The sequence below is a fragment of the Uloborus diversus genome, chromosome 8 (assembly GCF_026930045.1).
Source record: "Uloborus diversus isolate 005 chromosome 8, Udiv.v.3.1, whole genome shotgun sequence".
NCBI lineage: Eukaryota > Metazoa > Arthropoda > Arachnida > Araneae > Uloboridae > Uloborus > Uloborus diversus.
In genome coordinates this window covers 61854728-61875955 of record NC_072738.1, presented here as the reverse complement: position 1 = coordinate 61875955, position 21228 = coordinate 61854728, and the positions used below count along the sequence as shown (strand labels likewise).

The 21228-nt window shown below is 35.6% G+C and overlaps 2 protein-coding genes across 2 annotated transcripts in view; both read left to right on the top strand.

The window, feature by feature from the left end:
• Positions 1–14959, top strand: part of LOC129228385 (homeobox protein CDX-1-like) — a 41274-nt gene extending 26315 nt beyond the window's left edge. The window contains exon 2 of the mRNA XM_054863062.1: positions 14559–14959. Within this exon, the coding sequence (XP_054719037.1) occupies positions 14559–14959 (401 nt within the window). The remainder of the gene's footprint in view (positions 1–14558) is intronic.
• Positions 14960–15095: 136 nt separating this feature from the next.
• Positions 15096–21228, top strand: part of LOC129228384 (protein O-linked-mannose beta-1,2-N-acetylglucosaminyltransferase 1-like) — a 58542-nt gene continuing 52409 nt past the window's right edge. The window contains exon 1 of the mRNA XM_054863061.1: positions 15096–15178. Within this exon, the coding sequence (XP_054719036.1) occupies positions 15096–15178 (83 nt within the window). The remainder of the gene's footprint in view (positions 15179–21228) is intronic.

Sequence of the window (21228 nt, the reverse complement as noted above, 5' to 3'; positions counted from 1 at the left end):
GAAAATCAAAACGTTTCCATGTCAAATGATGAATCCTTCTTTAGTCGAAGGAAATGTAGCTGTAGCAAAAAAAATTGAATGTTAACGTTTAGAAGACCCGAAATCTGAATCTCCCAAAAATATTCGAGCTGGTAGACCACGAGCAGATAATGTTCTATCACTGCCACTGATGCAATTCTATCCCCGTTGTCAATTCATATCCCGATGAAAAAGTCGGCCCTTAACACCCCCACCATGAAGCTGATGCCGTTGGGATCGATTACATCGATTCCATGAAAAATTGCCCCACGCGAAATTGTTCCCCATCGGATGTTTGGATAAACAATGGCGGAAGTTTGGAAAAGGGGGAAAGAAAACCACCCCTTCGCTATCAGGGACGGAAACTGTAGCACCCTTTTGTAAAGTGGCGTTTTAAATGGATCAATATGGCGTTTTAAATGGCACAATAAGTTGTTTTTGTATTGTGTTCGAATGCGAAAGGAGTAATAAATTTGGTTTTTATTATGACGAAACTAGAAAATCGCCCGCCAAGGTATGACGGGTGAAAATTGCTTCTACATTTGAACGAAACCATTGCCTGTTTGGTGATATTTTGATAGTTGAAATTGTACCCCCAACTCCAGTGGATTAACCACAAAACTCCAGTAGATAGCGTTCATAGTTGACCGCTTTTTCATTCCCCTGAAATGACAGGCGTACCAGTAAAACAGTTAAGTTACCGGATCCAGTTCTGCCTTGTCACGATAAAGCCTTTCCCTGCATGTTAAACATTACCAAAACATATTATCAAATTATCATGCTGTGGCGCGAGTTTCATTGTTGAAACTCGCGGGTTACTCGATCATCGGCTGTTATATATATGAGGATAAGGGATTTTTTTCAAAGTGGTAAACGTTTCTTGATATTTTTAGGAGGTGTGAAGAGATTCATTTTAAAGGAGTACACTGTAAGAAAATTTCGAAACGTCACTTATTATTTCCGTGGCACGTTTCGGTATTTCATAGGTTTTCATCCATTTCCTGTGAAAATGAAGTATCTTAGGCAAAATGTTTCCTGAATTGCTACAAATTGCACGAAACCAGACTTCTCATTGTCGTGATAAATATTTTTAGTTACCAGTTTAAAGATTAACTGAGCGTATATTTTTAGTGTATTGGCTTCAGGTCGATTACGACCCGTTCATTTGAGTAAGCTCCCAATGAGAACGAAGTATTCCCTGGATTCCGTAGATTTGCAAGAATTGTAGGAAAGTAAGATGTTTGGTCCTTTTTTGCAATTTTGTTTTAACTTTGGCCGTAGTTGCAGAAATGCTTTTGGTTCTCTCTTGGTAAATTAGGGAGGTGTCAATCAATTATTTTAAACCCTACCTAAATTAGGCATGTTAGCTGGCCATTATGTTCCAGGAATATTTCTGATTTGTTTTTACAGTGAAATATAGGCCTTAGTAGCAGAAACTGAGTTTCAAATGCAGGAAGTTGAAGGTTCGACTCCCCCTCCTCCTCTTCCGGTGTCCTGGGTGCTTTTTGCTCTCTTTGGGCAGTAAATTTTTTTTGTGTCGTCTTCTCTGTAAAACAAAGAAGTTCAACCTCCCGTGGCACTAAAACAGTGATGACGGGCTGGCTCTGCGAGGGGGGGGGGGGTGAAAACACCCCTAGAGGAATTGGTTTTAACATAAATGCAAATTCTAATACAGTAGTTTATGCACATGAAAGAGCTGTTTTGATATTAAAAAAAAAACCTTCAGAAGGTTTTTTAATCTAACCCCCCCCCCAGAAGGTATTTTTGATCAAAAAACTCCCTTTATAAGATATAGTACCTGGACGACCGAGCCTCGCTCGGCTTTAAAAGAATTATTTTTTGTCAAATCGTGTTTCTTTAAGGTTCAATACTTTTCCAAATATACTTGAAAAACTTCACGTTAACGAAATATTAAGCACTCGATCTTCTTATAACACTGAAGTACCAAACAAAGATGATTCTGAATGTAATTAAATCAACATTTTCTTTAAACTATCTGTTACATTTGTTTCCACTATACAATTTTTTGTCAGTAATTAAAATATTTTGACCTTAGTTTTGCTATGGTGAAATCGATTTTTAACCGAATACTTCCTTTCATACTATGATGCGTTTCACGATTTTATCCCAATCGAGATTTTCTTTTTGAATAAGTACTTTTAGTTTTTATGTCAGAAAATGCTACATACAGCATAATATCCATCAAAACTGATGATCCACAAACCATTCCAACAAATGATAACAACTGTCTTAACAAAACATAAACAATCTCAAGACATACACTTCTTCGAAATAAAATTTAGATGCGTGATTTAAAAAACATGTTAAACTATTCGAAGTGTAAAAAGAAAATAAATAAATAAAATAAAATAGGATGTCAAGCAATAGTTTCACTTAAAAAAGAAAAAAAAGCCTTACATAATGCTTTTGAATTTGTTTTCAGCCAAGTGTTTGAAATTAGCCAAAGTGGCCAATATCAGCCAAGCCTGGCAACCCTAAGCAAGTATAAAATTTTAAAGCGAGAAGAGACAAATTTTCATTGTTATGGTTGCAAATCGTCTGCCTGATGCGTCAACTCACAGTTTACTTCAAGGCTTAACTCAATTTGACTTTATATTAAAAAACTGTTTTTCGTAAAAAATCGCGTTTTTAAAGAAAAAACACTGATGTAGATGAACTTAGAATGCAAAACTACAATTAAATCCAAAATTTCATCCAAATCGTTAGAGCCGTTTCCGAGATAAGAAATATATATATACCCACAAGAATTGCTCGTTTAAAGATATTTGCAACTCCAACGAACTATAGGGGGCACTGAAGTCAATGTCTAATGGCGGACTTAAAAACTAAAACAAACGCACATGGTAACGAAGAAAATGCTAAAAGTGTTGTGATTTTTGTTCGTACGTATGATTTTTTCGCTTTCTTCTTTTTAAATTCATTTTCAAAGTCTTGTGGATATTCTGGCCCACGTAGAAAGAAATGAGAATTCAAGAAGCATTATTAAACGGCAAAGATTAATGCAAACTACGTAGTTCGTAGTTCTAAGCAGCTATTTCCACGATGTTGAATTCGATATTTATCAATTCTTGATAAAACTAAATAATAATTGTGGCCTGACAAGAATAACAATTAATGCTAGAAAATTCAATATGACATTACAAATTGTTATCGAAAGAAGATGATACTTTTTTGCCTTGCTTGGCTAGCGCTTATTGTTTTCCATTTGTAGCTGAGTTATTTCTCTCGAATTCCCGAATCGGTTAATTTAAAATTTTCTGTTTCGATTTTTCTAATTTCTGAGTTACGATTTAATTGTGTCATGTTATGCAAATCATCAACAAAATTCTCACGGATATATGGTGGTAGTTTTCTTTTCAGTTGATTGACCATTATTTCTTTTCACTTATCGAATTCTGTAATCTTACTACCATTTTATTCCACTCATGATAAAAATTAAAAATGGTTTAACTAAAAACGCGAAATCTCGCCAAGGCTACTTTGCTCGCACTATACTAAAACTATAACCCTAAACAAATTTGGCGAAACCTTTCAGCTGAGAATAAAATGAATAAAGTAAATTCTTTCTCGGTTATTTATTTTGTTCTACGATAATATATTCAAGAAAATATTTTGCATACTGTTGCTTATTTATTTTTCCAATGAAGCTGCATAAGAGACCTCAGTCTTCTGCAGACCTTGTGAGATGTGGTCTCCTGATGTGGTACTTTGACTATTCCATGCGCGCCAACAATGCGCAAACACTTTACCTTGCGCACAATAAAAAGAAGTCTGAATTGTTAAATTAGTCCGGGGTTGCTATAAAACTTCATGACAATGATGAAATAAGTCCAACAAAATTGTTCGAAAGTTAATATCAAACGTCAAAAATGAGAGTTAGTTCTAAATTAAATAATTATATATATAATAGCGAATGATCGAGTATCGCTGACGTCATCAACAATGAAACTTGTGCCACGGTATGATAATATTCTTTGGTAACGTTTGACGTACAGGGAAATGCTTTATTTTGACAAGGCTGAACTGGATCCGGTAACTTAACTCTTTTACTGGTAAGACTGTCATTTAAGAGAATAAAGAAATGAAGAAGGGGTCAACAATGAACGCCGTCTATTGGAATTAAGTTTTAACGAGAAAATTTCATAATAGTTAAATCTCTCGTGCAGTTAAAAGGTTCCATGAAATCTTTACTAATAATAAAGCTGAAAGTATGGATCTGTGTTTGGATATCTGAGACGCGCGTAACGCGTAGACCGTTCGGTCGATTTTTATGAAATTTGGCACAAAGTTATTTTGTAGTATAGGGAAGTGCACCTCAAAGCGCTTTTTCAAAAATTCGATTTTGTTCTTTTTCTATTCCAATTTTAAGAACATTTTTCCGAACAAATTATCATATCGTGGACGAGTAAATTACCATAACGTGGACGGGCAAATTACCATAACATGGACGGGCAAATTACCATAACATGGGCGAGCAAATGCACATAGCATATTGGTGAGAAATCCATTATCCATTATTTGTAAATATACAGGCGAACCAAATGACCTTTTAATTTTCTACTATACGGGCAAAGTCGTGCGGGTACCGCGCTAGTTAGAAATAAAACAACAACTAAACAGATGAATTAGTAAGTAAGTATTATTTCACCAGAGGAAAATTCAAAATAGTTTGAGACTAATTGCATGGCAGTGTTATAATCTGTTCAAAAATTTTCATTTTCAGCTCAGAAGTTTTTCTTGGCAGACAAGCAAGAAATATAGATTTTTTTTAAAATACAAATGCGGTACTATAACGCTAAATTATCTTTTGCGAAGTGAGAGGTTAGAAAAAAGTAAATTGTATTTGAAAAATATCAATCGATATTTAATTAAACTTATATTGAATCTTAAGCAGTTTTTCTTTCCTTTCTTTTCTTTCTTTTTTGGCCTCCTCAAATGATAAAATAGTATCAAGTAGAAGTATACATAGATATATCTAAAAGATTAAATTGAATTGTTTAGGAAAAAAAACCTAACTATCTTCATATCATATTTGAGGAAAATGTTCTCTGTATTTTAATAATAGTTTTTCTAATTTTTTGCTTCACTGCGGGGGATTTGGGGACGCCCTTGAGTTTGTTCCATTCGATCTTTCTATTTCTACGTTCTATACCCGTAAACGTTCCAAAATGGAAGGGGTATCATGCAATTCACATCCTTATTCGATTTTAAAAATTCATATCCAAGCATAGCCCGATGGAACCATGTTTACCCATTTACTCTTGTTCGATTCGAACGTGCTAACGAGTCCCAGTGGAACAGCCATTCGTTGCCCACCAAACGATCGTTTTCGCTGAACATCCCTTATCCCGGTGCTATCGTCCATCATCAGCGAATAGATTCGAGAGGATGGCGTAATGGGATTTGTCCCGCCGGATATCGCAGACGATTTTCTGTAGGATGAATGTTTCGATTATTTACCATTTTTTCTTCTTCGAAGCTTAATCGGTGATTTTAGTATCGCCTATTCTATCAATAGATAAAAAATAGAATCGCGAAATTAATAAATGCCCTTTTTGTCTCTTTGCCATACTTTAATCAGAAAATCATTTAATATTTTAATCGCAAGTTTAGTAGTTATGAAGAGTACGTTTGGACGGGCTAGACAGTTAGTGGCGTAAGTCAAAACTTAAATAAAGTTAATTGGTTATGGGTTTCGGTTTCTCTTTAGTTCCTGTACTCTGACAAGTGTAATAATTGTATTTAAAAAAATAATAAAATATATTGCCCACTAGGAGCGCACGAAAACTGTCCACTAACCGAAAGTGCTGCACTGTTAAAACTACTGGTTGCATTCGGCACCTTTCAGGGGTGAAACGCTTGTTCACCAGCGGCACCTAATACGGAGCCGAAATTGCACCTCTAACTAGGGTGAAAAACAGGCACCTTTTAAAAAATAGGCAGCCGGGGAATGAACCTTCGGAGAGAGAAATGGCACCCTTACTGTAGATCCTCCTCCACCCTCCCCCGTATTGTGTGCGTTTTTGAATACAGTTGTGTATTTTTTTTTTTAATAGTTTTGTTTTGATTCATGATAGTCTACGTTTTGCATTCTTTTCTAATTGCATGAATTCAGTACTGGAAATGATCAAAACTTGTAATTACAGCATTTGATCATATTTCAGAGTTTTCAACATAGTTAAGAAGTGCTCATTGCTTTAATTCATTTGATCGTTCTCTACATCAGTGTTTCTCAACCTCTTTTGACCCACGGGTCGGTAAAAGCAAATGAAAAACATTGCGGACCTGTGAAATTTTTATCCTTTTCTTAAAAATAAATAAAATAAATAATAATAATTATAATAACTCTCGGGGCGGTAAAAAAACTTGTGAAAAAAATCTGGTACTGATGAGTTTTTTTTTTTTTACAAAGTAATATTAAAAATGAATAAAACAAGAAATAACTACAGACTTTATTTGGTATCAAAGAGCTGTCACAAATATATTTAAAGTTAAAGACGAGTAATTATTTGAATAATCATAGTTAAGTTAATGATCATTTGCGAGAAATAACTGCACCGAAAGTAAAATGTAGAGGTATTTATGAATTATTTACATGAAGAGCCAAAAATATTCTGGGATATTAAAGTTACGGAAAAACAAATTCGTTTCTCAAACGTTCAAAATTTCAATCGAAATAACAATAAAATAAAATGCGCATGAAATTTTTCGACAGTTTAAAAACTTAAATTCCTAACGCTATCGAAATATTAACCGCTAACAGGAAATGATTCAAACACTTGAACGAAAAAGCAAAAGAAAAAGCTAGACGGAGAGAGATTCCTTTTTTATTTTTTGCGCTCGCTGTTGTGTAGTAATTTACGAAGCACAAGAGTCATTTTTATTTAGGTTCTCACTTGTTGATTATTGAAAATCTTATTGCGTTTATTATTTTGGTGATTAAATGTTGCTTATCGAGTACTCAAGAAAATAATGATATATATATTTAGTAGCGTTTTTAATGATGGAAATTTCACGACAGTAATGGTTAACTGAAAATCAACAACTAACGGTACTACGGTATCGTAACGGACTAACGGTAACTAAAAAGCATTAAACGTACTTTTAACTATGTTTGAAAGCCCTAAAAGCTACAAAGTGATCAAAAGCTGTACTTACTTGTTATTTTAAAGAATTATCCTAGAAAAGTTGAGATTTAATCCAATAGTGTACTTCATTCAATGTGAAAGACATAGAAGCCACGCATAGATGCAACCTATCATTCGTCCGCCATATTGAAGTGGTTGAATGGTGAATGTATGCCGAAAGCGCATGCGCCAGCAAGTCATTTTGCGATTGCTTGTGTTTTTGGCACCCCTGTCTACGATTGTCTGCTGTTTTCGCACCCCTGCTCTACTTCCTGGCTAGTATTGCATCCTTGGGCACCATGCTTTCACCTTAGGGGGAATATATTCACTCGTCTGGAACCTCTGGTTATAACAGTGTGTGGTGTAAGTCAATTTGCATGCCGCTGATTGGACTAGTAAACAGAACGTTCTGCTAGGAGGCATCGTTTTCTCCCTTAGTCAGGGGTGCCCCCTAAGAGCAAGGGCGCACCCCCTTAAGTTTTGCAGAGACACCCCCCCCCCCCCAAAAAAAAACGCCAAGGAAAATGATTTGTTGTGGAGGGGACATTTCCAAAATCTTATCGTGAAAAGGTCCGTTCCAAATTTTTAGTTCCTGAGACAATCATTTTTTGTAACCAACAAACCAACATTATGTTCAGTAAGTTACCGCCCTATAGCCGGGGCTATGGCAGAAATACGTGAAATACACCGCCAGCTCAGTCATTTCCAGCCGAGGACTGCAGTTTCGTGCTTATTAACACTCATCAGCCCGGCATAGGAAAGTGACTGAGCTGGAGATGGAAAACCTCTTAAAGAAGCCAAGAGTGCCAAACAAACTGGTAGCTATAGGGCGGTAACTTACTGAATATACTTGCCTTGCCTTCAAAATTTCGAGTTGAACCGAACCATTGCTTCGGCACTCGTCTGGTCTGTGCTAATTCTGTATTAGCTACCAGTTTGTTTGGCACTCTTGGCTTCCTTAAGAAGTTTTCCATCTCCAGCTCAGTCACTTTCCTATGCCGGGCTGATGAGTGTTAATAAGCACGAAACTGCAGTCATCGGCTGGAAATGACTGAGCTGGCGGTGTATTTCACGTAAACCAACATTATTTCCAGAGCTGTTAATTCGTCTCTGAATTCCAGATTACCCGGTTATTCCAGGTGATGGCGGCTGACATCAAAATCACACTTCTGAGAATCTTTCGAAAGCGTGTCCTGCCCCTCTCCAGCGCTTATCTTGCGCGGGTGCCTTGTCATCAGCTTCTCAAACACGCCACACAGCAAACTTTCGATATCAGCTGCCGGCGCCGTTTTCAAAGCTCCCCCCGTTCTATTATAAGCCGGCTTGCTTCACGGTTGCCTAGAAACGCAGGTATTGCCGCCTTCGCGCAGGAAAAATCACGCAACTTTGAATTTTTCATGCTTTTTTTTTCTCTCTATTTAATCAAACATTTTTGTTTGATATACAGGTTTTTCAACCTTAGGTTTGGTGGACAGTAGGGAGGTTCGAAAAAAAAATTTCGGAATTGCATTACCTTTCAAGAGTTGCAGTTTGGTATCCTGAATTGGGGGAAATTTAAAACAAAATTCTGAGTCGACATCTTCAGTTCACGCACGAGGCTGAAAGTTTGAAAAAATATGCTAAAATTAAAATTTTCCGAAATTAATAAAATTATTATTATTATTATTATTTTTTTTTTTTTTGTACTTTTTCGTAATGCAACTACCATAAATTGTCAGTACATAGTGTAGTTTGAACCTGAAGTATATTTTATAGCTTTTAAATAAGATCTTTAGTTCTCGCATTCGCCTTAAATTTGGCTTCAAATTTCAGGCGATTTTAATCCAACTGAAGGCGTATGCGCAAACTAAAGAGCTTATGTAAAAGCTAAAAAAAATTTTTTAGGTTCAAACAACGCCATATACTGACAATGGCTGTTGCCTTACAAAAATATAAAAGAACTAATTTTATTATTTTTTGAAAAATTCAATTTTTAGCATAATAACTTTCAGCCTCATGTGCGAACTGAAGATGTCAGATCAGAATTTTATTTTTATTTCTCCCCAATTGAGGATACCAAACTACAACTATTGAGAGGTAACGCGATTCCGAAATTTTAAAAAAAAAAATCGAATTTTTCGAACCACCCTATTGGACAATCGCCGCACAGTGGAGTATTTGACTGAAAATCCTGGCCAAAACTAGTTTGAAATTTTCACCCTTCTGAAGGCGACATCCTTGTGTGCGTTTGTGCGCTGTACGGCGAAGCTATCCCACTTATAGACATGAAACTTGGTATACAAGTTGTCTGAAATGTCTAATGTTACAATTTGAAGCTCGATTTTTAAAATTTGAATTAGAAAATGAAATTTTTAATATTTTATCCACGGTTTAGACTTTTGCATGTTTACGACCGTAAAAACGATCCTAGTAAACGTAGAAAAAAACCCAATGCATCACTAGATAGGAAAAATAATTTTCTTCAAGATTATGGTTTGTTTGAAGATCTAACGTAATTAACCGAATTTCTAAGAATTTACAAAGGGAGGTCACTTTTTCGACTTTTTTCAATTATTCAATCCATGTAAACTAAAATTCTTGCATCCAATATTCTAATAATGTTATGGCTCTGAAACTTTTTAAGGAAATAATATAAACACCTTACCTTCATTTACAGTGAAAACGGTGAAGTTATGTTCTTTCACTGATTTATAATGAATTTTTTTTCAATGAGTTGAAATAAAAATTTTCAATAATTTTCACTCGATCCGAAATGAATGCCACGGTTGGCTCTTTGCCAATAAAGCTTAGACAAGTGATAAGTAAACATGTTCGATGCGAATTGCTGTTTTCCTTTGAAGATATGTAATTAAGTGCACTGTTCGAGGGGGGAAAAGAGCAAAAAGCGGTTAAAAAAATCCTAGTATTCTGTACAAAACACTAATTTGAAACCAAAAAAAAAAAAAATCAATTTTATTCTTTTCGTTTGGTTTCAATTATTAAAACCCTGAGTTAATCATGCACAAAAAGAATTAAAGACAAGGGTTTCGGGGTTACAAAGAACCTTTTTTCTATTGAAAAAATAAATAAATAAATAAATGAACTAGGATATTATAACTGTAAAAACACTCGAAAATGGATATTCAAAAGCTCTTTGTTTTTGAATTGTATGTATTGTACTCGTACCTTGGGTCGATCCTTAGTTTTACATCGTGTGATGTGTCCCGCTAAAAATTGTACAAACAAATTTGGAACTAAAATTTTATATAACTTTAATTTCACAATGAGTAGGTAAAATGTCTTAAATATGAATAGCTCGCTAGCGTAGGAACGTTAGGAGACAATTACAATTGTCTCCTAACGCTAGCAAGTGTGTGTGTGTGGGGGGGGGGGGTATTTCCCCCCTTTTGCTACGCATAAGGGGGAAAGACCCCCTCCCCCGGCACATTATTTGCAGCAATGATCTGAAAAAATATAAATATTTATTTATTTTATCTAAAATCTATCTCAATTTTAAGGAAGAGCAAATTTTCTTAGCGAGATCACAAAATAATTTAATTTATTAACTCATTAACGTACATGAGAAAATTAACATAGCTGAACGCAAACACATGTTTTAGGGGTGCAGTGAATCTCTTTAGCGATGCATAAAGGTAAGCGTTTTCGAAATTAATTGGATGATTCTCATTCCATAACTTATATCTTTACACATTGATGAAGCGGTTTCTCATAACCATGAAACTCGTGTCTGAAATTTTATTGTTGTTTGTGCGCTCAAATATGTCGATCTTTTCATTCAGTAGTACTTATGATAACTTTTTTGCAAATTTATTAAATCTTTGTAGGTAAATTCAGTTTAAAATCATGACTTGTCACAAAAAGATCGGATTATGCACTTTTTTAAAAAAAAATCATTTTAAAAAAGGGCAGTTGTAGGCGGAAGATTTTTTTGCTGAAATTAGCACTAGAGACTTTGCCAAATACGATGCAACTTTCAAAACAGCCCGACCAAGCCCGACACCCATTTAAAAAGCTTTCTCTAGTTATAAATTAAGGCGAAAAGCCTTTAAAAATCTCACGTACCAAGTTTTCTTTATTTTTTTCACTAAAAGAAATTAAAAATATTTACTTTGATTTATAATTAGCACTAAGCCCTGACATTTCTTTATAACCGTAAAATTGGTTTGGTTCAATTCCATTCATTTAGAAAGCCACAAAAAAATCTACATTGAAACGTAATAATTAAGCTGAAACGTAACAAAAAAGCGAAAATTCTTATAGAAATCTCATCTTTCACTGAGGCTATGAGCAATTGTATGTGACTCAAGTTTCCAAAACAGGTGCCGATCGATGCACCAGTTAGTCAACTATCATGGAATAAATTTTCATAAAAATCGGGTAAATTTTTAATTTTGGACTTTTGGCCAGGATTTTCAGTCAAATACTCCACTGTGCGCCGGTAAATTTGACCGTTACTCGAAGATTTCCCACCGTCAACATTAGAAAAATCAAACGAAATTGCAAAGTTTTTGAAACTTAATTTAATGTTTACTTTTCACAATTGCCTGTTAATTTTTCTGAAAACTTAATTTACTTATCCTCATAAATACAATAGCGAATTCACTGATCGAGTGTGTAATAATTACAGTAATTACTTTTCATCAAAATATCATTGTAAGTAAATTGTGTACTAAAAATTTTTCAATTAACTGCTGTGACAGTTCATTAATGCCTGTTAAAACTGGGAGCCGGACAAAACTTCTATGGTAAAAAATGGGGCGGAAGAACGAAAACTCCACACGTCACTGATAGCCCGACTAGTGAATAAATAGATCGCACTTTAATCTGAATTAAAAGTCCCGGATTTGAATGCTGCCTTCTTACAGCCGTTGCAGAGGAAAACGAGAAGTGGTGGCAGGGCCGTCCGAAGCTCTGACGGCGCCTGGGGCGAAAGTTTCCTGGCGCCCTCCCCCCCCCCCCCCTTACACAGAAGACAAGCAATGAACATGTTGCTAATATTTGTGAAACATTAATACCCCAAAAACTTTTCGAAAAATGGAAATGTTAAAAATCCAAATGTTTATCTAGTAAAATGTTATCGCACTTGATAAAAAACTAACAATTAAAACTGAATTGCTTATTCATATTGATCAAACTAAGAGCACAAATAAATAAGTTGTTGATTATAAATAGAAAATGTATTTATCGAAGTAAATTACATCAAAATTAGATTTCGATCTGGATTCATCCAATGATTCTTTTCAAGAGTTTTTTGTGGGTTTTACTTGTACCAACTTAATACCAACTTTCATAAGTGTTATAAACAAAGATGATATTCTTTTGCATCAAATATTCGTAAGTTTTAGGGAGAAGCCCGCAAATACAAAAGAAACTAATGTTTTGAAGACAGAGAGAAAAATATTTTCGTGCCCTAGGAAAAAAAATGGAGAATCAATTATTCTATATTTTGTGTTTTTGACTGTGTATCTATGACACATGAAATGAGTGGGCGCCTCAAAGCGCCCCTAATTTTATGCAATCGGGGCATTTTATACGATGAGTGGCACCTTGCTGCGCCCCTCATTTCGTGTGTATGTCGTTGTGTTCCGTTGAAACGAGGGGCGCAATGCGGCGCCCCCTCTTTTCGTGGCGCCCGGGACGATTGCCCCGCTCGCCCCCCTCTTGGGACGGCCCTGAGTGGTGGTTGTGACAAGTGACACTGTATCACATTGTTATGCCTTCATCTAATTGACTGATAGGAGTTGTTCATTTCTACATTCAAATGTCAGTTATTAAGCTAAGAATCGATATAAATCATCAACTTGTGCTGCTAAAGCAAGTACATCACTTGATTTCTAACAAAGCACACTGTAAAAAAATTCTGAAACGTTACTGGTTATTCTTCCGTGTGGAACGTCTCGGGATTTCACAGGTTTTCACCTATTTCCCCGAAAAAACAAGTATCTTCGCAAAACAGTTTCTTGAATCGCTACAAGTTGAACGGATGCAGACTTTTCACTGTTGTGAAAAATATTTTTAGCAACCAGTTTAAAGATTGAATGAGAGTGTTTATTAAGTGTAGGCCTATGTGTGATTTTGATTGCGGCTCGTTCAGGATGACTAAGCTCTCAGTGAGAACGAAAAAGTCAATGGATATGCCTGGTTCTTCCTTGCATAGCTTACGGGCTATAGTTGGTCCTTCTGGAGGTGTCTTGGTAAATCAGGAAGGTTCTAAGCAATTGCATTAAACCTACTTAATTTTTCTAGAAAGTTCTCGAGACGAAACTGGCTTTAACAGGGGTCAGGGGATGTTTTGCAATTCCTCAGGAAGTTTCAAGGTTAATTTCAGAGAGGTTACTGACTTCTAGAGGAAAACGTACCTTTTTTTCCCCAAGATAAAATATGATACTGGCAGAAATTCGGCACATCAACTTCCTGTAATTTTCCAGGAACGTTCCTGAATCATTTTAGCAGTGCAAATGCAGTAGCTCTATAACCTTCAGAACTTATTTTCATGTTTAAATAACTTGAACTCCATCTTTTATGCAAAGATTCATACAGAATTCGCTCCCCCCCCCCTCGAGCTCCCATACAAATTAATTCTTCGTATTTGGGGGAAGTCTGTTACCCTATTATAAGGGTAATGCACAATGCAGTCTGATGGAGATTATAGCAGTTTCTTTGAAGTTTCAGCTATTTCGGGATCAAATAAATAAATCCTTAATTTTATGTTGTTGAAGATTTTCAACGTTTCTTTCAATTTATTTTAACTTCCCAGTGCATAATAAAGAATAAAGAGTCAAGGTAAAGGCGTAAAATGTCGAATTGCATTGGTTACACAAGCATTGAACGTGATAAGTGTTTGTTGCAACCAGGGCCGCCGAGAGCCAAGACTGGCCCCTTGTCAATTTGGTCGCTGAGCCTCCCCCCCCCCCCCCCATAAAATTTAGAAAATTTGTGCTACTCCGATCCCGAACCGGGTTCCCACAACGGTCGGAGTTTCCGACTAGGCTGACATGGCTTCTCGTCGACCTGGTTGCTACTGATTTATTGGGACAAAGAACTGTTAAGAACTGTTCCACGTAAATTGAATTCTGGTCAGGAAATCAAGTTCAGGACCATGTTATTGTAAATATGCAACAGACTATATATTTTATGCAAGGACGACAATAAAGCAATTCTGCCTGCATGTAACCGTACTTTGTGTCCTCCATTCAATGTAAATCGATCATATGTCATGAAGCATTTTAAAATTCATGAAATGAAATAATTTAACAGTTGTTCAACGCACTTTTCCATTATAATTTTTTTTTTCATATCCTTTTAAAGATAATTTTAGAAAAACGAAAATGGATTTTTTTGGTATTAGTTTGCAATGCATAATAGTATATAATATTATTTTATTTATTTTAGGAAAGACAAGGACCAAAGACAAATACCGTGTGGTATACACAGACCATCAACGATTAGAACTAGAAAAAGAATTCCACTACAGCAGGTACATTACAATTCGCAGAAAATCGGAACTGGCGACTGTGTTAGGATTATCAGAGCGACAGGTGAAGATCTGGTTCCAGAACAGGAGGGCCAAGGAACGAAAACAGGCCAAGAAAAGAGAAGAACTGCTCCAGAAAAACAAAGACGGATCCGTTGTTCAAGGAATGACCATTAACGCGATAGCAACGCCCACAAACTTATGCCATCAAATGGGCGGAACACTCAATGTCTTCAAGCCTCTGGCGCACTTTGACCACGAGGTAGGCCCCAGGAATCTACAAATGTATCAAGTTTCCGAAGGGACTTTATGTAAATAAGCTGTTGTGAATGTATGTAGAAAATAATTAAGTTGTTTCGGACAGAACTGTCGTCCACGGATGAATCGGATGATGCATCATGCATTGCGAAGTTCAGGACGTTTGACTTGTATGAAACCCCAGTTGCAAATTCTTGATGAGCACTCTAGCCACAAAACTGCTGGCAGTATTAATAAGTCGTGATCCACGTCGCAGTTCATCGCTAAGAATTAGAGGCAGGTAAATTTAAGGTGATAAGGATCGTTTCATCCGAGTCATTAATCTTCTCTCAAACCCCCTCCCCCCCCAAAAAAAATGCTGTTTACCCTTTCTGACCCAAATTTTAATTTAAAAGCTTTACTTGTTGTTTGAAAGTAGACAACACAAAGCTTGATGTAGATTTCAAAAAAAAAAAAAAAAAATCTATTTCTATCTCTCTCTATATATGCACAAGGTTGTTCGGTAAATATCTGACAAAATTTCACCTGAGCACTATTTGCTCCTCTCTAACTTTCTTCAAAGTTTTGTAAGATATTTTCCAATAAAACACAAATAAATGCATTTTCTGCAGAGCAGAAGTCCTTTCGTTATTCATCACACATTAGTAAAATAGATTATAATTATTCACGTTCAAAGATCGGTGACACCTAATTGGAATCACATGGGCAGATAGGGTTAATTAACTTTTAATTAGGACGAAATAAGTGTTTTAATAAAGTTGCTGTAAAACAGCAAAACTATCCTCAAAGAAGAGTTTTAAACTATTAAATTTTTAGGCTTCAATATGAAATATAATTTCATTGTTTTTTATTGTGTCAATCTCCAAAAAACATTTTAAGTTATGCTAACTTCATAGCTATCGAAACCGCCACAAGATGAGTTCTTCTTTTCCCGTTAAAATTCAGCTCAAACAGCAACTGCTTTCCTGTGTCCATTATATGTCTCATAGATCAGTTTGCTAAGTAAAGTCCTCTGAGTTAGTAATTTTTAATGATACAATAAATGAGAGCCAATCAGAAATCCATTGGCAGCACAAGAACGTGTAATTTAATTATATAGAATCAAAGAGTCATCCAGTGGTATAGGTAGCAAAACACAGTGCTTGAGTGGAGTCACATTGCACTTCTTGCGATAATGTCTTACGATCGTATTAGGTTCGACTCGGATGGTTAATACGACCGTTATTATTTTGAAGCTTTAAGCTGTAGTATTTTAAACTATCCATGGGGGCTCTGCCTGCTCGACCAGCCACAGAAAAGAAGTATTGTTTCGTCAAAGGGTATAAATCTAAAGTAGCATTACAATGTGTTGAATTTGTTCTGCATTTGTTTATTGCATAAAAGATTTTGAAATTAATTTTGTCACACACGCAATGTACCAACAGTCCGGTTATGACATCCAGTTACTGCAATATCGTCCTTGTTATGGACCCCAAGCTTGTAATTCTGTCTTAGTACTGACTGAAGGGCGGAAACTTATTGCTTATTAAATAAGCTTTTACCTTCAATTTATGAGATGAACCGCACTATTACTGCTGACTCTCGCTGGTGAGATAAATTTATTTTAGCTGCCAGTTTGTTGGTACTCTCAACTTCAGTGAGATGACGTCTGCCTCCAGCTCGGTAATTTTCTATTCTAGATTGATGAGTCTTTAAGAAGTACGAAACTGAAGTTTCTGGACGGATGTCTTAAACAGGCTGTCGGTATATTGCATGTAGTTCTTATTTACTACGGTAACTTACTGCTTATTATTTTGTAATAGTATTAAATATTGATCTTTTTTTACGGAGGCCTGTTTTTTTTTCAAGTAATGAAATAATGTTATTTACTTTTAAGTACATAACTGTTTGTTAAATACTCAATGTGTTGCTTCATTTTTCTGTTACGCTGTTTTTTTTTTTTGTAAATTTAGTGGAAATTTAAATGATTTAAAATTATTTAAGCACTGTACGATCTGAACGATTTGCCTCAAATTCTGGAAATAAGCAAATTAGCTTTCAATAACGTTTCAACTCAGGTTAGAAATTTTGAACTATGTAAATAATAATGAAAATCAGACTTCTGTAACTTGAAATTTAGCTCAGTGATCTTGTATAGTTCAAATTGTTGTTTAAATATACTGAATAACGATGAGCAGAAAAATGAGCTAGAAATTCATCTATAATGGGCTGTTCTGTGTTACATTATGCGTATAGTCTGGCTCTGATGATTTGATTTTCGATGGGCTGAGCCGTAAACTAATTCACTGTTTAAAATAGGGATGAGTATTTGCCAATTTACAATTGTTGGCGTTGTTCCTATCCGATATTTTTTTCTGTTCAACCCTAACATAAATGAGTTCGTCCAAGGTCCAGCATTTTTTTAAACCAGAGCCAGACTATACGCCTTACCTTAACGATCTCCAATATTCTACAAACATAACTATGATGTATAGTGTACACACTGTTTTTCAGTCATTTTCCATATCAGGTTATTAAAATATTCCTTTCACTAAGTCAAACAAAAATATTTGGCTGTTGCTTTTTATATCAAGAGATCGATACAAAACAGCTTTAATACTTATCAGGGAATCGTACAGATAGTGTAATAATTTAAAAATAAATAAACAAATAGGTCGCAATCAGAAGAGCATATTGAGATTTCTTTCTTTTTTTTTTTTTTGACGCAAAAATTATTTGCCCTCGTGCTCCCGTTATTGTGATATAAGGTCTTGAAGTCTGCCGAAATTTTAAGAAAAATGCCAAATTCAAAGACTTGGCGAAAAATTGTAGATACCTTGGCGATTTCACTCTGCATGTGACAGGACATCAATCTGCAAAGCGTCAGAAATATATCCTCCATTACTCACCAAAACTCGCTAAATTTAGCGACATTTCTAAAAATTGTGGCAGACTTTAAGACTCATATTTCTATAATGGGGACAAGCGGGCAAATAATTCATGCGTCCAAAAACATATTTTACGATGGTCTTTCGATTGCTACTTGTTTAGATTTTTTTTTTCGTTATTACACTATCGTATGGTTTCCTGTTTACAAAGCAATCGTTTTACTTCTTTGAAAAATTCTTTCTTTCTATGTTTTATAAATTATGTTGAAAAACAGGATGGATACGAGTACGGGATATTTCTCTAAATTTAACATATCAATCTGCAACAAAATTTAAAGTTTTTGCAGATTGACATGTTAAATTTAGAAAGAAATGTTTATTTTATGCTGGCTGATGGATATCCGCAGCCTATGGTTTTAGAATGACGATGATGCTGTTTATAGTTAATGTAAAATTGTGTCTGGTTTATTGAAAGATGTTTTGCAACTTTTGTTGGACAAGAGTGAAGATACTATGCTGTGTAATAATTATAGTATTGATCCTATGTACATATATAAATGAAAATAAATTATTGTTACGTTCTACATCTCATGTCGTGGTCGTTCCTTTTAAATCTTTCCTTTAAAGAAATCGAGTGTAAGAAAAAGGCAAATCCTCTTATTATTCCAAAACAATTCTTATGAACCCCTACACTCTCACTGTTTAAAAAAAAAAAAAAAGGTAGAAATGTATACAGCGTTTCTTTAAACGAGTCGAGGTAACTTTTTCAAATTGTGTAATTAAATCGGTAATTTTTTAAGAACAGTCAGCATCCATCTTCTTAACGGAGTATGTTGGCTTGCAAACACGTTCATTGTTTTTTTTTGCAACAAACATTCGTCCTTAGAAGTCTTTGTTTGGAAGGTTTGTGGGTTAAAGAAGATCTTTTGTAAAAACTGGTAGCGATCGAGCATATAGTTACTATAGTTTGCATGGGTGCAAGACCTTCTTTCTCAGGACGGATTTCCGTCCTGGAGAAAATGTCCAAGACGGAGGTCGGGACGGAAAGAAATTCGATGACTTTCCTTCAGTTTTTACTTAAGAAAGAAAAATTGAGTGTTTAAAAAAATATGCTTTAATTACTGAACCGTTCCATAACTACGAATTTACATCGACACTCTCTCGATTTTCAACCATGAGCTTGTTTTGTTTGCAACGTGCTTTTGGAAGGAATGGCTTTTAGACTCGCTCCATTATTTCCAACTCACTGCATTGCAGACCGCGAAGTTGCTCATTATTCTCCCTGATTTATCTAATTAATCGTTTCTATTTGAAAATTTAGCCTTTTCTCTTTCCATTTTCGATCATCCTTTCGTTTTTTTTTTTTTTTTTTTTCAAAAAATGTCTTAGAGTTGAATCTAAACCCCCGATTGAGAGTGATTGCTGACGAGTGAAATGTTTACGCCACAACATAGCGCGTCCGCACACCTGGCAAAACGGGAACTATCAGGGACTTTAAAGATTTTAGTGAAAATGGGAATTTTGGAAAGACTCGGGGGAAATTTTCGAGCTTGTTTTGAAACACCGATGGATGTTCCTGCATTTTCAACATGTTTCTGGTAAAATATTCTTGGACTTGAGGAATCACTAAATTCTAATGTCTTCCAATCTAACACTCGCTAGAATGGAAATATGAGGGGAGACGGGGGGGGGGGGCGAGAGAAAGAAAAGGAAACGAGAAAAATAACGGCAACACGAATTTGCGAAAAAAACTCTGCTCTTGCAAAGAGAGTGAGTCCGCAAATTAGCCCACGATACTGAGGTCTTAAAACGTTTGTATTTTTGGACAATCTAAAACGAGGGAGGGGGGTGGCTACTCAAGGGATCCAGAATAAAATATCGAAAAACTGAATTGAAAGTCGTTTTTGAAGCTAGGAGTGGTTCGGGATTTTCCCACTGCAAACTCTTAAAAATTTAAAAGTCAAAAATGTTGAGGCTGTCTTTAATGGTGTGGGGAGGTTTTAAAAAAAAATCGGAAATTGGAGTCTTAAAAACACTAATTTAGGCAATCTTTGGTGAATTGCTGAGAAGGTTTTGGTATTCTAAACGGAAAATGTTTTGTATCTGATGTATTAAAAACTGTTTGAGGCTATACTTAAGTTTCATAGGAAAAAGGGAATTTGGGACCCTCTCCCGAAAAGTGTTTGTAATTGAAGTCTTAAAACTTTTAGGCTGTCTTTGGCAATGTCAAGGGGGAGGGGGCTCCGTTTAGGCGAAATTCCGAAACTGGAGTCTTAAAAGCTCAACTTTAGACCGTCTTGGGATTCGGGGTTCCCCTTCCCCGAAAAAAATTCGAAGCTGAAGTATTCAGAACTCAGCTTTAGGTTATCTTTGGGGACTAAGGAAGGAATTCGAAGGTCTTCTCTCAATAAGTTTTAGAACTTAAATTTTTTAAACTTCGGTGATGAATAGGGGAAATCGCCAATTTAAGTCAAATTTAGTGAACTTAGGGGAAGAAGTTCGGGGGAGGGGGTTTCTTCCCCGAAAATTTCTCCATGCTGAAGTATTAAACTGTTAATTTGGCTATTTTTGAGTGAGTTTAGAGTTAGGGAATTCGGGGGTCTTTCTCGGAACAGTTTCGAAATTGAAGTATTAAAACTTCGTGTTGTCTTTGGTGATGTAGGGAGGGGAGTTGCTCTTTCAATAGAAAAATAAATTTTAAACACAAACTTATACTGCTTTAATAAACAGAGAGAGAGAGGGGGGGGAGGGTATTCCGCCGCCCAGCCTGTTCTGTTTCTGAAATTTTAAGAGCTCTGTTTTGGGATATCTTTAGATAACTTAAGGGGGAAGGGAGTTGGAAGCTTCTTTCAAAAAGTTTCCGAAATTAAAATATTAAAACTTTTAGGCGGTCATAAGTCATGTATATAGGTAAGGGGGGTACTGTTCCTAGAAAAAAAAAGTATTAGAAACTGAAGCCTCTTAAAACTCAAATTTAGGATATTTGTGGCAAATTCAGAAGAAGGGGTTCGGGAGTTCTCTTCCGAAAATTTTTCGAAGCTGAAATATTTAAAATGCCACTTTAGGCTATATTTGAGTGATTTAAGAGGGATGTGAGTCGGCGGCCCTCCCTGGGGTGAGGATTCAGTTCCCCTATTGATTTTTTTTTAATTGATGAATATTGGAAAGTATACCTCGTTTAAAAAATGTATCTACTTCACTGAAGTGGTTTTTTTTTTTTATGGCTAATTTCACCACCTGCTATCTTACGAAATAATTTATTTCCAAATGAAGACTATGGGGGAATGGTGCCAGTTTATTATCATTAGTGGCCCATACCCTTCCCCACCTTTCCTTCTTTTCTGGTTAAATTGGCATTAACTTGGGTAGACTTTCCGATCAGAATTGATTTATGTTGCAAAAGTGAAAAATCTTATGTCCCAAGCGATTTTATTGCTGCAATAAAAATGTTTGCGATTGGCAA